The sequence below is a fragment of the Dermacentor silvarum genome, chromosome 6 (genome assembly GCF_013339745.2).
Source record: "Dermacentor silvarum isolate Dsil-2018 chromosome 6, BIME_Dsil_1.4, whole genome shotgun sequence".
In the NCBI taxonomy this organism is placed as follows: Eukaryota; Metazoa; Arthropoda; class Arachnida; order Ixodida; family Ixodidae; genus Dermacentor; species Dermacentor silvarum.
In genome coordinates, this window is record NC_051159.1 from 83,623,036 (window position 1) to 83,637,195 (window position 14,160).

At 43.0% G+C, this 14,160-nt stretch overlaps 1 protein-coding gene across 2 annotated transcripts in view; it reads left to right on the forward strand.

Moving 5' to 3' along the window:
• Nucleotides 1-14,160, forward strand: part of LOC119455683 (uncharacterized) — a 171,960-nt gene that overhangs the window by 136,037 nt on the left and 21,763 nt on the right. For both annotated transcript variants that reach the window (XM_037717108.2, XM_049668953.1), the window contains exon 2: nucleotides 7,883-7,977. In XM_037717108.2, the coding sequence (XP_037573036.1) occupies nucleotides 7,891-7,977 (87 nt within the window). In that variant the 5' untranslated portion in view covers nucleotides 7,883-7,890. The remainder of the gene's footprint in view (nucleotides 1-7,882; nucleotides 7,978-14,160) is intronic.

Sequence of the window (14,160 nt, forward strand, 5' to 3'; positions counted from 1 at the left end):
CTCAAAAGCAATGGTTAGCAAAAACACTCGTAGAATAAGTGACCGCCGTTACTACGTCGAATTTAGCGAACCGCCATACAACCGGGTGTCTCAATTATAAAAGCTAGGAAGAATCCTCGACCGTAGTGCCACTTCACTTGATTGGTCTTTTTAAAAAACACTGTGCTCAAGTTATCCAATTGTGAAACTCGAGCACGGAAGTGGTCGGGCCAAACACTAATTGCTTTGTTACTTTTTGTGCTTGGAATTACTACCGCGCGTGTGGGAACGAATTACTTGATTGCTGTAAGGATTAATTTCACCTCAATCATTCCTTCAATCATTCAACAGTTTAACTATGCGAAGAGGCTGGCAAAGTATTTATTGCCTACATTACCTACATCGTAATAAATAAATAAATAAACCACGTTAACCGACTTCACGAGAGCGTTGCTCCTTCGCAGTGCGAATAGTTGAAGACCTGATATAAATCACAGCATTCAGCTACAGAATTCATAACTTTTCAATAGACATCTAAATCATCATGGTACATCTCAACTATCACTACATCTATACAAATATAAAGGTTTATGATATATGATCGAGAATATCGTTGGGTAGCTTTATCGCCTGCATTCTGCGGTCCATAATACGGTTACAGCTTGAATACCTCTTACTCTTTTCTTTATTGACTTGTCTTTTCTCTGGTGGTTTCAATCTTATGAAATGAATTTCCTACAGGTTATTACTCACAAGACCTTGGAAGCGCACGAGATTACCAACAAATGAACGCCTTAGGTCTTATTGTCTCCTACTTGTCAGCAGATAGCCTGCCTCTTCGTTTGCACAATTAGGATGAAACCGGAGATGACTGCGTGAGACACAGCTGTGCCCTGTAATTCTATAGCGTACAGTAAATGAGGACGTCAGAGGTCAAGAATTATTCGCGAACAGCGGTGCTCATAAAAACGAAGTCGCAGATCTCTCCAACGAAGCTGCGAAGCAGGTAGGACAGCGATATCGTCGCACACGCGAGTTCTGCTATTTTTCTTGCAGAGTCGTACAGACCAAAGTTTCTTTGTCCAGTCAATGAAATGTGCTTCGAAGGCACGCTTGGACACTTTCCTATAACTTCGAACTGCAGCACATCAACGGCTCACTCGTATTTGCTTTTAATATTTTCTCTGTTACCTGTGCAGCCGACAGGAAGTAACTGGCAACCATCGGCGTTTTCTTGCTGTGCAGCGTACGAATGAGCGGTTGCCTTCCCAGGGTTCCTTTCATCAAAAACTCCCATGATGGCGTACGTACGTATGTACGTACGTACGTACTTGCGACAGCTAAGAAAGAGTGCGCGAAGCGACGATAAGACGAGGAAGTAGTGTTGTAGGAAGGAGCATCGGTCCTCTCCAACAGCGCACCACTCAAATCTGAAGCTCAATCTCCAAAGCCTGCAGGCTGCAGTCCCTTCCTTGAGGCACCGTACGCGTCGACTCGGGACCACCCAGGGACGCACACTGCTGCTTCCTACGGGCACGCATAGACTTGCAACTTTGCGTCGCCATTCCGAGTTCAGGGGTTCCGAAAACCGAACGCAAATAAATGTCTATGTGTCGACTCGCGAAGCTCTCTGAGTACTTTCTCCTTCTTGGAGAAAGAGCGAGAGTGCAAATTTTCTCGCATCTCCGTCAACTCTCTTGGGAGGCGGCAATAAGAAAACAGAGCAAATGACGTGAAAAAAAATGTGGACTACGCAAACGCAATACGCCGTGTTTGTCTGGGAGACTCGTATTTTGCCCCATATTCCCAGATGCGAGCTTGTATGGTCCGCAAGCCCTCTGCTCATGACTCCCCGTTCGGACATCCGGGAGCAAACAATATTTTTGCAGCCACTGGCATCACCCAGAAGCCAGGATGGAGATTGACGCGGAAAAGCGGAGTGCCGGAGAAGCTAAACATAAACAAAAACGCGAAGCGCGATGTATACGAACGGTTGTATGGAGACTGGAAGCAAAAATGAAAGAAATATCACCCTTTTACGTTTAATACCATCGATTATAGCAAGAAAATAAAATGATGCTGCGGATTCTTTCTACAGACATTGTGTTTTTATTGTCATTTTCTTCCAATCATTAGGCTAAACCCGGTGTGGCGAAGAGAATGAATATTGAAATGTAAAGAATTCAAATTTCAAATTGAGATTGTTGAGCTCAAGATCTGCAGACGAAAGTTGAAAGCGTAGGTGACTAACTGTGCATTAATCCGACGATGCGACTCTGTATTCATTTTTTGACAGGATAAAAAGGAGATGTTAGCGCGCGAATGCGGTGCCAACACTTATCTTACCAGCAGGAGAGTTTCTACACATATTTGCACACGTTGCGGGAAGTAGCCGACAAAAGAGTTGCTCTAGTTAACATCATTGCCTTTCACCTCTTATTTTCTCTCTCTCTTTATGGAGATAATGTGCACACAACGACATTAGAACATAACAGTGAAAACAACATGACAACGTCACCGGTAAATCCTTACACCAACTGTGAGAATACACGTTCGTTAAATATATTGTGCATAACAGACGACAATGCGTAAACAATATATGAACTTATATGAACAGAACACTTGCTTACCTACATACATATTTTGAAAGAAGAATCGTGTGGCATATGGAAATCTAGAGCATTGTTTGTTTCATCAACGTAAAGAAATGTGTGTATTACAACTATTTTCATCTGGTTACGACACTTTTTTTGTCATTTATTAAGCACTACTGAGATCCTTTCGGCTTCATTTAAAGATCATTTGGCCTATGTGACGCTGCTGTATAGTCAGTGTTGGTTTAGATAAGAGAAATAGCCATCACCATAGCGCGACGTGTTCGAATTGCATTGAGGTGTACGGATTCAGTGTTTTTATGCACACTCCTCTTGCATGGCTTCCTTTAAAAGACAAAATCTTGAAAGGAAGTTTTAGATGTGTCCTGCGCATGAATTTTATTCAAATCAGCGTAGACTGCAGGAGAATCCGCGCATTCTAAGGCTCTGACCTGCTACAACCATCTTCTGTCGTTACTGTTGTCATCACCGCTACAGAACACAGGCATTTTGTAGGCGCTTCCAATTACGTCTGCCCTGTGTAAAACCAGTGCAGCCTACGCCTGCGATTTTCTAATCTCATTACACTGTTTAATCTAGTGGCCCCTGGGGCTGTTGTTTCCTCCTTCCGCACCCATCTTCTTACTCCGATAAATGACCGGCTATCTGCTTTATGCGTTACATCGCGTGCCCAGCTTAATTTCTTTATCCAACTGTAAGCTATATCATCTACCTTTCTTTCTTATCCATAATTCATGCAGTAATGTTTCTGTCTCTGGGTTGCTTACACTCCCGCTACCAACTAGCTTGGCAAACGATGAATGAATAGATTTTACGAGCATACACTTTCAATTGACATCGTGATTGGCGCCCGTCAACCTCGTTATTTTTATGTTTATGTAGCGCTTGTTTTAAGCCCTTAATACCTTTGATTCGTGTTAACAGGCCGTCCAATGTTAGTTTGTTTTATTGGAATAACACGTAATGCATATTCACTGCGTATATTATATAACTTTGTGCCACAAACCCTTTAGCTGTCTTTTTTACTTCTCAATCACCGGATTCCATATTCGTCTTCCCCTTACCATCTGTAAAAATTAAGGACTTGGGTAAGGTAACTACGTCCTCATTTACCTCCAGATTGATAGTGGGGATAATGATGATAGACGACATCTAATGGAAACCGCTTCAAACGGGGCGGCGACAAATAGTCACCTAGCCTGCTTGAGATGAACTACACGAAGTGCCAACTATGCTTCCAAGCAAGCAGCTCTGTGTACACAGGTCTTTTTTTTTTTTCTTTTTTTTTGTAATTGCACGGTTTGCCATACGGGCTACTACTTAAATAAATGCGTACAGTCCTTCTACATGAAGAAACGGCTTAAGTTGCGTGTGATACTTATAGTCTATAATTAACTACTCGTAGGGAGGGAAACAGTAAACAGGCTGGTCGAACCCGTATCCCGGCACCTCTAAGCACTTTCTCTCTTGTGGCCTCTCTTTCTGGGCACAGAAACAGCAGATGGCGAGCATCCGCTGAAGACGCGAGCGCAGAGCTCCTCGGGCACTTCCCAGGTTATTAACCCTATGAATACCTTGTGAAGAAATAGATTTAATCTCCGATTTCCTTTCTATGTAGCATACTAACTATGGGAAGAACCGTGGATTATACGGCGTTGTCGAAGAATGGCAGAAGTTACCACCAGCGTTCTTCGATCGCGAAATAAATATATGTTAACGAAGTGAACTATATATTCCTTCGTCTCCCACTAAGAAGGTGCAACTTGTATTCTATTCTTGGAAGTCCGGCAAGCGCCACTCGCGTGATATTGTAGGTTCGCTTAATATGAGTGGTTTTCTAGTAACATTTTTTACAGATTTGCCAGGTTTTACATCTACGCAACTGTTTCCCTCCCGAAATGCTACTTCTCAGATGCTTAAAAAAATTGCATTAGTGCGACAATACTGCACTCCTACAACATTCTTTCACAATCGTCACAATGCGTTTTCGAAGCCTGAGGCCAGGGCCAAAACATCTGAAGGCAGGGCATAGACTGTAGCTCCATAAAACTTTCCGCATAAATTTACATTACTAAACTTCGGGTAAGAACGACCTTATCGCTTCCGTTCCACTCTTAAGAGTCAGATTGTACTTCCACTAGGCAGATTATGGAAGTATGTATGATTTTGGTCCCGAATATTCAGCCTAAAGAACCTGTTCTAATGTCATACATGAAGTGAGGCCATTATTTTCGAGGCATGAATGAAAAGGAAAATTCAATGTTCCCTCCTAGCCGTCGTATAAGAGAGCGCGCCTAATTTGCTAGCATGCGCTTATATAGCCGCCATTACAATTTGCTTTCGACATTTCCCGCGAGTAAAATACGCCGGGCCGTGAGTCATTCAGCTCCTCATGACGAAGGGGAGCAATGAAATTAGGAAGGTTAAGAGCACTTGCTGAGAGCGCGTGCGTGTGAGGGCCGCACCAGCTATGGCGCTCAGCTCATTACGACGTTACGCCTCTCCGGCGGACTTGTTAAGTTATCTACATGTTCGATTTTAGTTGCGATTCATCCAAAACATTCCTTGCAGTCATTAACTTCTTGTAAATCTCTTGCAGGCGTTTACTTCCTCTTCTTCCAGCTGCTTCTCCGCTTGTCTCCGCCATTTCGTGTATCTCTAGTGCCGTCGCAAGAGCACTTTGCCTTTCCCAGATATGGAGATTAATCGTCTTTGTTTTGTATCTTTTCTTTTAGCCTGCATCGCTCTTTCCACCGATACGTTTTGAGCAAGCAGTTCACGTTTCTGCCACCATATGTTTTTCCCCCCCTTAGAGTACATCATTGAGTGCATACGGTCACAGCTAAATTTAAAAACTTTGTGTATATTTTGCAAGCAGCTCCACTTAATGTAAGGACACTAAAGAGAAGAACGGCAGGACGACGTGATTAGTCAGAATGTGTCCTGTCACTTGTGTGTTTCACTGTCCTTGTCTTCCGTGATGCCACTCACAATGAAACGTTACCAACTAGTTCAATGTGTCATCCTAATAAATTTGCAGAAAATTCTATAGCTTTAGAGCCTTGCAGAAGATGCCAGGGTTACTGTCGGCCATGCCATACTGAATATGTCGGTTCTCGTAATATCACCAAAGCTAAGCAGCTCTAGGTCACTTCTTTGGGAAGGTGACATAGCAGAGGACCTAGAGTACTTGCTAACTCTGAGAAGCAACACTCAGTGTTTCCAAGTACTGAACTTTTTTATTTTAGCGGCAGAAGAGAAACCAGCAGCGGTTTCTCTTCCGCCATGAATAAGCTGAACTTTCCGCTGGCGGAGATTCCCTCACTTCTCCTCAGCTATAGCACCCGCCCAGTCGTACTAGTATATCCGATGCGAAATTATGTCAAAGTCGCCGAGTTTAAATTACAGCAACTTCGCCCAGGCACCGGCGACTTATCGTCAAATTTAGCTCAGCACTAAGTTAGGCTCGATTGATTCAGTGTCCGGCATGTGCAGCGGGCAAAGCTGAGACTAGGATTTTAGTAAATAACTAGCCACAAGGTTTCGCGTGGAATGGCAGGTACACTGTATGTTCTCGTCGTTGTTATTAAAGCAATGCCGTGCTACGAATAGTTCTCGAAATTTCGGGGACCAAGTCCACAGTGTTTTTTTTTTCGGGCCTGACACTGCTCAAAATTCTTTAGTGCTATACTCGAACGAAGCTGCTAAATCACTCATCAGTCGACAGATAGCAACGATTCGCCGTAAAGGAGCTAGCCTAATAGCGGTCCACCAGCCCTCTCGCTCGTTACGTAAGCACGTTCATTAGATTATTTTCCTGGCACACGGTTCGCGACAGTCGGCTGAGTTGTCGAAAAAAAAAACTGATCAGCCGAGGCATGCACGATAATAAGCATTCTTGAAACACACGGTAAAGACCCCACAAATGACGGAACCTTGTAAGCATTTAGCACATTGTCGCACGTGTGACCACCTCGTTAAGTTACGTAAAATTGTGAATGTATCCACTGTAATAACTGCACCCACGTCGTTCTCAATCCGTTCTGTGCGCTTCACTCGTATATCCCTTCACTAAAAATCACGCTATTTGCACAGAGTTAGAATAGCTTGAAGTTTTCTTTTTTCCCTTACACCGTCGAGTTATGGAATAACGTGGAGGGCGCATTAAGGGAACTGCCAGTTGGACAGCTTGCTCTGGAGGTGTAGCATCGTGTCTTTTAGATTTATCTTGCTTCCGTTTAACTATATATAATATATTGTGCATTATGTAAATAATTTTGTAGTTTGTACAATGTACCCTTTATGCAATGTCTCGCGATATCAAGACACGGTATGCGTAAATTAGTAAGTAAGTGATAACTTGAATTCGTTGCGTATTAATATTGTATAAAGATGTTGTACTTTGCTTTTTGTAATATTTGTATTGTTGCCTTTTTTTTCGTCTGTATCTTTTTTTTATTTTTTTGTATATTGTTTTTTTTACTTGTAATTACTGTTGCCACCCTTACTCAATGCCCTTCAATGGGCCTGTAAGGTATTTTGAATAAATAAATAAATAATAACTAAATAATACCCCAACCCACCATCGTTGTGTGTCTACTACGGTGCACTTGTGATAACATCCGGTACTTTATTGCAGCTACTCGGAACATCTCGCGGAGAACTGCGATAGAATAATTGTTTCAGAATGACTCCGAACACATCAACTCGCAAGTACATAAGCACATGATCCAAGTGTACGCTGAAAGCAAGCAGGTAATGGCAACTAATTTCACGGAATAATATTATCTTGCAACCATTTCAGAGTTTGTGCGTCGAAACAATATATTATCTTCTGCATCTTTTTTTTTCGTTATTTCATGTCACGTTTTACTTCTTCATTATCGTTTTACTGCGTGAAATCTGAGATCTCACGCATTTCTTAAAGATACCAGGCAGAAGAAAGAGTTTCCAGGCAGACCTGTTTTTCCATGTCACCGGTTCACTGACATTGGCCAAATGTCTGCATAACTCTTAACCATACAGAGGTCTGCCTTCACAATCCAAAAGAATTATCTCTACCCTTTCATAAGCTTTGCTACGTTATCTTGCGTAAGATGCCTCTATTAGTTGATAAAAGTGGCATAATCGCTTTTTCGCCTTTGTTTAATACTTGGCTTAGCACTTTCGCATATCGGTATTTCCCCATACGCGCTGGGTGCCTCATATTAAATATAAATTTAGGAAATATAAAGATAGCAATTCGGCAATCAAGGATGCTTATCAATCATTTTTTTTTGTATTTGCAGCTGCAACAATGCACCACTCGGAGATGAAGGCCGTAGCTCTGTGTTCGTTGGTCCTGCTGCTCACGCTAGTATCAGCAAAAGGTGCATCATATCAGGTGAGAACACTTACTTTTTTTTTTCTATCGCACTCACAGAATTTGTTCCGCGAGCATATGTGAATAAAGAAGAAGTCGGTTTTGTTTTATAATTAAACGTTTTGCAATAAGACAGTGCGACAGGCTTGCGTGCGATAATAATGTGTGTGATAATAATATGTGTGACAAGTGCGGCAAGTTATCCGTCATTACATAACATATGTAGTGTACCATGTGCCAGCAACAACCCCCACGCTTTTTATATTTCTCTAAATGGTCAATACGAAAAAAAAAAGGCAACCAATGCAATGTGAAGCACAAAGCAATATAACTGCACCTTTTATTGTCGCTGTTCTTGGTGGAATTGCTATCATGATTTGTCACGCGCTTGTAATCATGGAAGAAGGATGACAAATGAACGACAAAGGCATCACGTCATCAATGGCGTCAGAACACAAGATTCCCGCATGCACTGCTTTCTGCTACTTTCTTCGAGTCATTGGAGATTTCAGTATAACAATTACCTTCCGCGGGCCGACGATGAGCAAGATGCACTCCGAGTTTTTCTGCTTCAACGACAGGCGTTCGTCCGCAACCACGTTTACGTGAACAGGAAAGAAAATAGCGCTATAGCTACAATTTATGCAATGAACGCTGAAAAAAATGAGCCTTTTTATTGAAGTGAAAAACTTATACTCACTCCTCTTTCTCTGCAAAAAAGTGCTTGTCAGCTGCAGTATCCCGCGTACGGATCGGATAGCGCACGTATTACAGTCTCTCCCCCCCCCCCCCCCTCCCTTTTTTTTCGCGTTACAATGCTTTAGGCATCTTCACAAAAACAGAATAGAAACATATCCAGGCTAGCAGTTCAACAATATCCCATTAGCACATCACGATGCCTAATTTTCCGTCATTTAAAAATGACGAAAGAATGCAGCTAACGAAAATTATCATTAAGCAGCGGGCACTTCCGTAGACGTAGGGATTGTTCAGCTCTAACGAAAATCTGGCTACGCTAAAACAGTGTACGAAGAGAAGGACTCCTGATTTAATACCGTGGCATAAGGAGCCGGCAAATTACTTAGGCTTGCCCAGAGAGATTAGAAGAGTTAAGGCATCCTTGACAAAGTTACAGATAGGAAGGCACTAAGGGCTCCAATCACTTGCTAGAGAACAAAGAGCCCTTTCGAGACGTTATGTGCTAAGCAGTGATAAACTTTTTTTTTTGTAAACTAAATGTGAATTCTCGTCTTGGAATAAGGTAGTCTCGCCAACTGCGGTACAAAGTAAGATAAAAGAAGAGATAAACAGGGGATGATTCAGAAACATTTTCGTTCTTAAGTGCAATTCGCTGTCGGCCGGCTGCCTTCTCTAATAAGTTGGCCTTCGTGGAAGACGAAGTTGACCGAGGCGGTGGCCATGTTCTTTGTTGCTCGCTTTTTAATTAAGTTTTAACTAGCTGCGTACAATGTGCCTGCACTTCATTGCTCAGAAATTCAGTAAGAAGAAGTGTAGCGGCCTACAAGCCCATTGAAACCAGGTACGAAGCCTTCAATGGCTTTTCCCTAGGAGTGTCTCCAACCGCTACGGCAGTATGGGCAGCCGAGAAAGGCGGAATGAGGCCTATGACCTCCAACGGGTTTTGAGGCACATGAGTGCAACGCAGGAGCGCGTCCAAGATTCTGCCAACACACACCATGCGAATGACACGATCAAGCCGGTACGGCTAGTTCTTGAATATCAAGGAGCTGACGGCTCCCCTCCGGTGACCATGGTGGAACCCAGCCAATGTGTGAGCAAGAGACCTCGTCTTGATGAAACACACCATCAGAAAAACGACAGTAGTTCGACCTATGACCTAAGCGATTATGAAGTCACTGAGTGTGATGAAGCACTTTCCACTTTCGTGACCTACAAAAAGAAAAGAAATGAAGGAATCCCGGCTGTGTTCCAACCGTCAGAAGAAGGACACAATTTTCGGCAAATGAATCCAAATTTTGCTGCCTCAGATATTTACTCGGTGGCAAAGGAAAAAAAATTGGAGGACGCTTAAGCTTCGCTACTAACAGTGGAACGCGATAGGATTCAAATATCCCTGGCTGCTTATCAGGCTTTTGTCTCGTATATTCAATTACAATCCGACGCTATCAGGTCTGTAGGTTGTGGTTAAGTCGCACTTTACGATTGTTTTGACGGACTTTACTTCGAGAAATTCAATTTTTGTTCACTAACGCCTTGCGCAACGTGAAGGGCTGCCCGGTCGGGGTGGTCCGGGATGATGTGGTTCGGCATGATTATATCCGCCAACGACGCCGGTGCTTACGCCGACACCAGCGCCGGATGTTCTGCGACATGTGGCCCTTAACGCTATCGCGTCAAAAGTTCAGACGTTCCGAGTAAACAGAGACAGCAGTTTTTCAGTGTGTGTTACCTCAGTGGCATCTGCGAAAAACCTGCTTTTACTGCAGGGAGTAGCAGGAATAAGAGTTAAGCCCTACATGCAGGCTTCGCACACTCGAAATGTCGGAAAGATTCGCCTTCGTGCTGCGTTAGTGCACTGAAGGACCACTGCTCAAGTTTTTGAAAGATTTTGGAGTAATGTCAGTTCGCCGGCAAGCAAGATACTACTGTCTGGAGGATGGTACAGTTTAACCCCACTCTTTGTACAGTGTAATCCTTCACTTCAGAGATGAGAAACCAATGTCTCAGAGAATCCACTTGGGCTTTACCAGCCACCCGGTTGAAGAATGCATTGTACCTGTCTTGAGATGTTATAACTGTCAGAGGTTTGAATACCTGGCCAAAAAATTGTCGTGGATCACGTCGATGTAAAATCTGCTCCGAGAACCATGAGCACGCTGAATTAAAGCGTGTGCGACAGCCTAAATGTACAAATTGTGCGGGTAACCATACGGCTTCCTTCTCAGGATGTCCACATAACAAGGCCGCATCCATGCTGCACAAACATTAATTAATTCATGAGAAGCAACCACGACACAAGGCGCCCCTTCCGAATCTTGATGCCAGTAAGGCCAGCGAAATATCGCCAGTTTACGGCAACTGAATAAAAGGTAAAATAACTATCGTATTCATCGGCATAAAGTAACAAGCTGGGCAAGGGTCCTAGAGGCAGCGGAGTCATCATTCTGCTACGGCCACTGAAGGCCACACATCACAACAATATCAGCGACCTAACCTAGGACAACCTCAGCGATCCTCTCATAACTACCCTCAGCGATTTCCGCAGACGGCGGCTGGAACATTCCAGGATCACAACGCGCCACTCAGTGTTGGACATATGATTCTAACCATGCTGTTTGCTGCTGTTCGAGCGATTGTCACAGCTCTACCTCAGGCGAACAAGCTTCCAGAGGTATACTGTTGTCTATAGAATTAATGAGTCAGCTGTCCACATCAGTGCTAACGGATGGCAATCCTGAATAGCCGTTACGAAAATGTCGTAATATTTCAGTGGAACGCTAATGGCCTTCGATCCAGATCTGATGATTTTCACAAGTTGTTTGCACAACTCAGCTTCCCTGTGCTGTACGTACTGGAGGCTGGAGTATGTGATGAGTTTCGTCTTTCTAATTACGTATTATATTGATCATCTCGTCCAGCTGGGAATAGTAGAACAATACTCTGCGTTCCAATAGATTTGCCTTCTCGCCTTCAGCAGTTCATATTTTCCACAATATGCAGCCTGCAACGTATATCTCGCTAAAATATGTGTAACAGTCGCAAGCCGTAACAGTCATAATTTGGTAAATATTTTTGTATCACAAGCTCAAATATTATCATTTGTGGGGACTTTAACTCACACAACGTAACATGAGGGAGTAATCACTGTGATGCTCATGGGAATATTGTTCAATACTCTGCGGAAAGATGCAGTTTGTCAGTATTTAATGAAAGATCTGTGACATTTATGCGCGGATATCGCTATACCAGTTCCATAGACGTAACACTGTGCTCTAATGATCTTGTTACCGATGCTGTTTGGACAACAAACGCAGAAACACGTGGAAGCGATAGCTTCCAAATTCGAATATCACATATATGATTAAAAAGTACTGCGAAACGAAGATACGCGGATGGAGAAAACTGGCAGCCCTCATCAACACTTGTCCAGTCGAGTGGATTGTGAAGCTGACGTAGAGAAACTCGCATCCGTGATTCAAGAAACAACTAAAATGTGTTAGAAACAAGTGTCCATTCCTGATGAGCACACAACAATTGATGGAGAATATGAGCATTTGAGAGCTGTAAGAAGAAGAGCAGAAAGAGCACATCGCCGAAGTTTAAATATACAAGCATGTCGAAATTCGCAGCAAATCCACTCAGTCATGTGGAGACGACTACAAAAATTAGTGAAAAAAAGATGGCGTGAATTTCGCGATACGTTGTCTCCCCGGACGCCAGTTAATTGAGTATCAACTATTCATTCATTGATTCGTGCTTTAAGTGGCCCTGTTGTTCAAACACAACCATTTCGTGCTCTCGCAGTAGCGAAGGATACTTCATAATTAGTAATTGCTGAGGAATTCTGCAAATTTATCACAAAAACTAGCGTTTCGATTACTTGTGCTGAGTTTCAATATTCAGCTAAAATGGCGAAACAAAATGTTTTGCGTGTTTTCAGTCGCCGCATGTACAATTAGACTACAAATTCTCGATGATTGAACTAAAGTGTGCGCTTGCGTCTTGTAAGACAAAGACTGCTGCAGGCCCAGATTCCATTCCATACAGTATGTTGCAAAACCTGAGACATACTAATCGATTGGCACTTTTGGAGTTACTCAATGACTTGTCGAAAAATGAATGTGTCCCTGGCTCTTGAAAAACAGCCCGTGTATTACCTGTATTGAGGCCTGGTAAAACTCCTCTTATCTTGCGTCTATTTGTTATGTGAGTCTGATGATCTGTTTATTGAAGGTCATGGAGAAAATGATTGACAGTAGGCTGCAATGGTGGTGGGACCAAGCAGAAGTACTTCCCGATCCCATGAAAAGATTTTGAAGGCGGCGATGCACTACGGATGCAATTTCGGATATCACTACCTATGTTCAACATGAGAGAGCTAAGGAAAATCTCACACTAGCGCTGTTTTTATACATTAAACAAGTCTTCGACACAGTCAGCCATGCCCATATATTGTGTGGCCTGTTAGAACTGGGAGTCTCTGGAAGGGCTCTACGGTGGATATCCGACTGTTTGAATGGCAGATTGATATTTATTCAAACAAGCAAAGGAAAAAGTTCCTCTCATAATCTTAGTCAAGGAGTCCCACAAGGCAGTATCCTATGTGTCCTAAGACCATTTCTCTAATTGTGTGATGACGCATTTACAGCGGAGATTTCCAGCTGCACTACGTTACTTTATATATGCGGATTATGTTTATATTTGGGCCTTTGATTCATACGCCAGCCTTGTTCAATCTATTTTGCATGGAACACCTGAACATTGTAGACAAGTTCCTAAAGCAAAGAGAAATGGAAGTGTCTTACAGTAAGACGGCTATGCTACACTTCATCAGAGGATATCTAAAAGGCCCTCAGCTGTGCCTTCAGGGACAACATTTGAACATAGTAAAACAACACAAACTTCTGGGGGCTATACTAGACAGACAACTTTCTTGGAATTCTCACATTAAAGCCCTTGGAGAACAAATAAACTCAACAATAAATTTCTTCACCGCATAGCGAGCACGACATGGGGAGGGTCGGTTTCATCACTGCTAAAAGTACACAATGCACTCATGAAGCAAGAAATAACATGTTCTTTACCTGTTCTGCATGGAACCTCCGGTTCATCTGAAGAGGGACTTCACCGATTAATAGATGGGAGCCTTAGCGTATGCTTAGGCGTTCGTCGAGTAACTTCAAGTTCTTCAATAATTGCAGAGGCACGTCATCTTTCATTTCCCATTAATAAGGCAGTTGAAATTTGTCGACACTTTCACGTTTCAGTTCAGCACAAAAGGCACCCACTAGCAATCTGACTTACTGGGAGAGACAGGGCTTGCATCAATGCAGTGATTCAGGTGCACAAAAAAATCTACTGCCACATCACGAGTTTTGGTTCTCAGATATCTCCTACCCTCCATGACGACTTGTCGCCCCGAAAATTCAACTTTCAGTTGAAGGAATTACTGGCAAGCGAGACACGTTTATGCTAGCAGCACAACTAGCGTTATACCAGCTA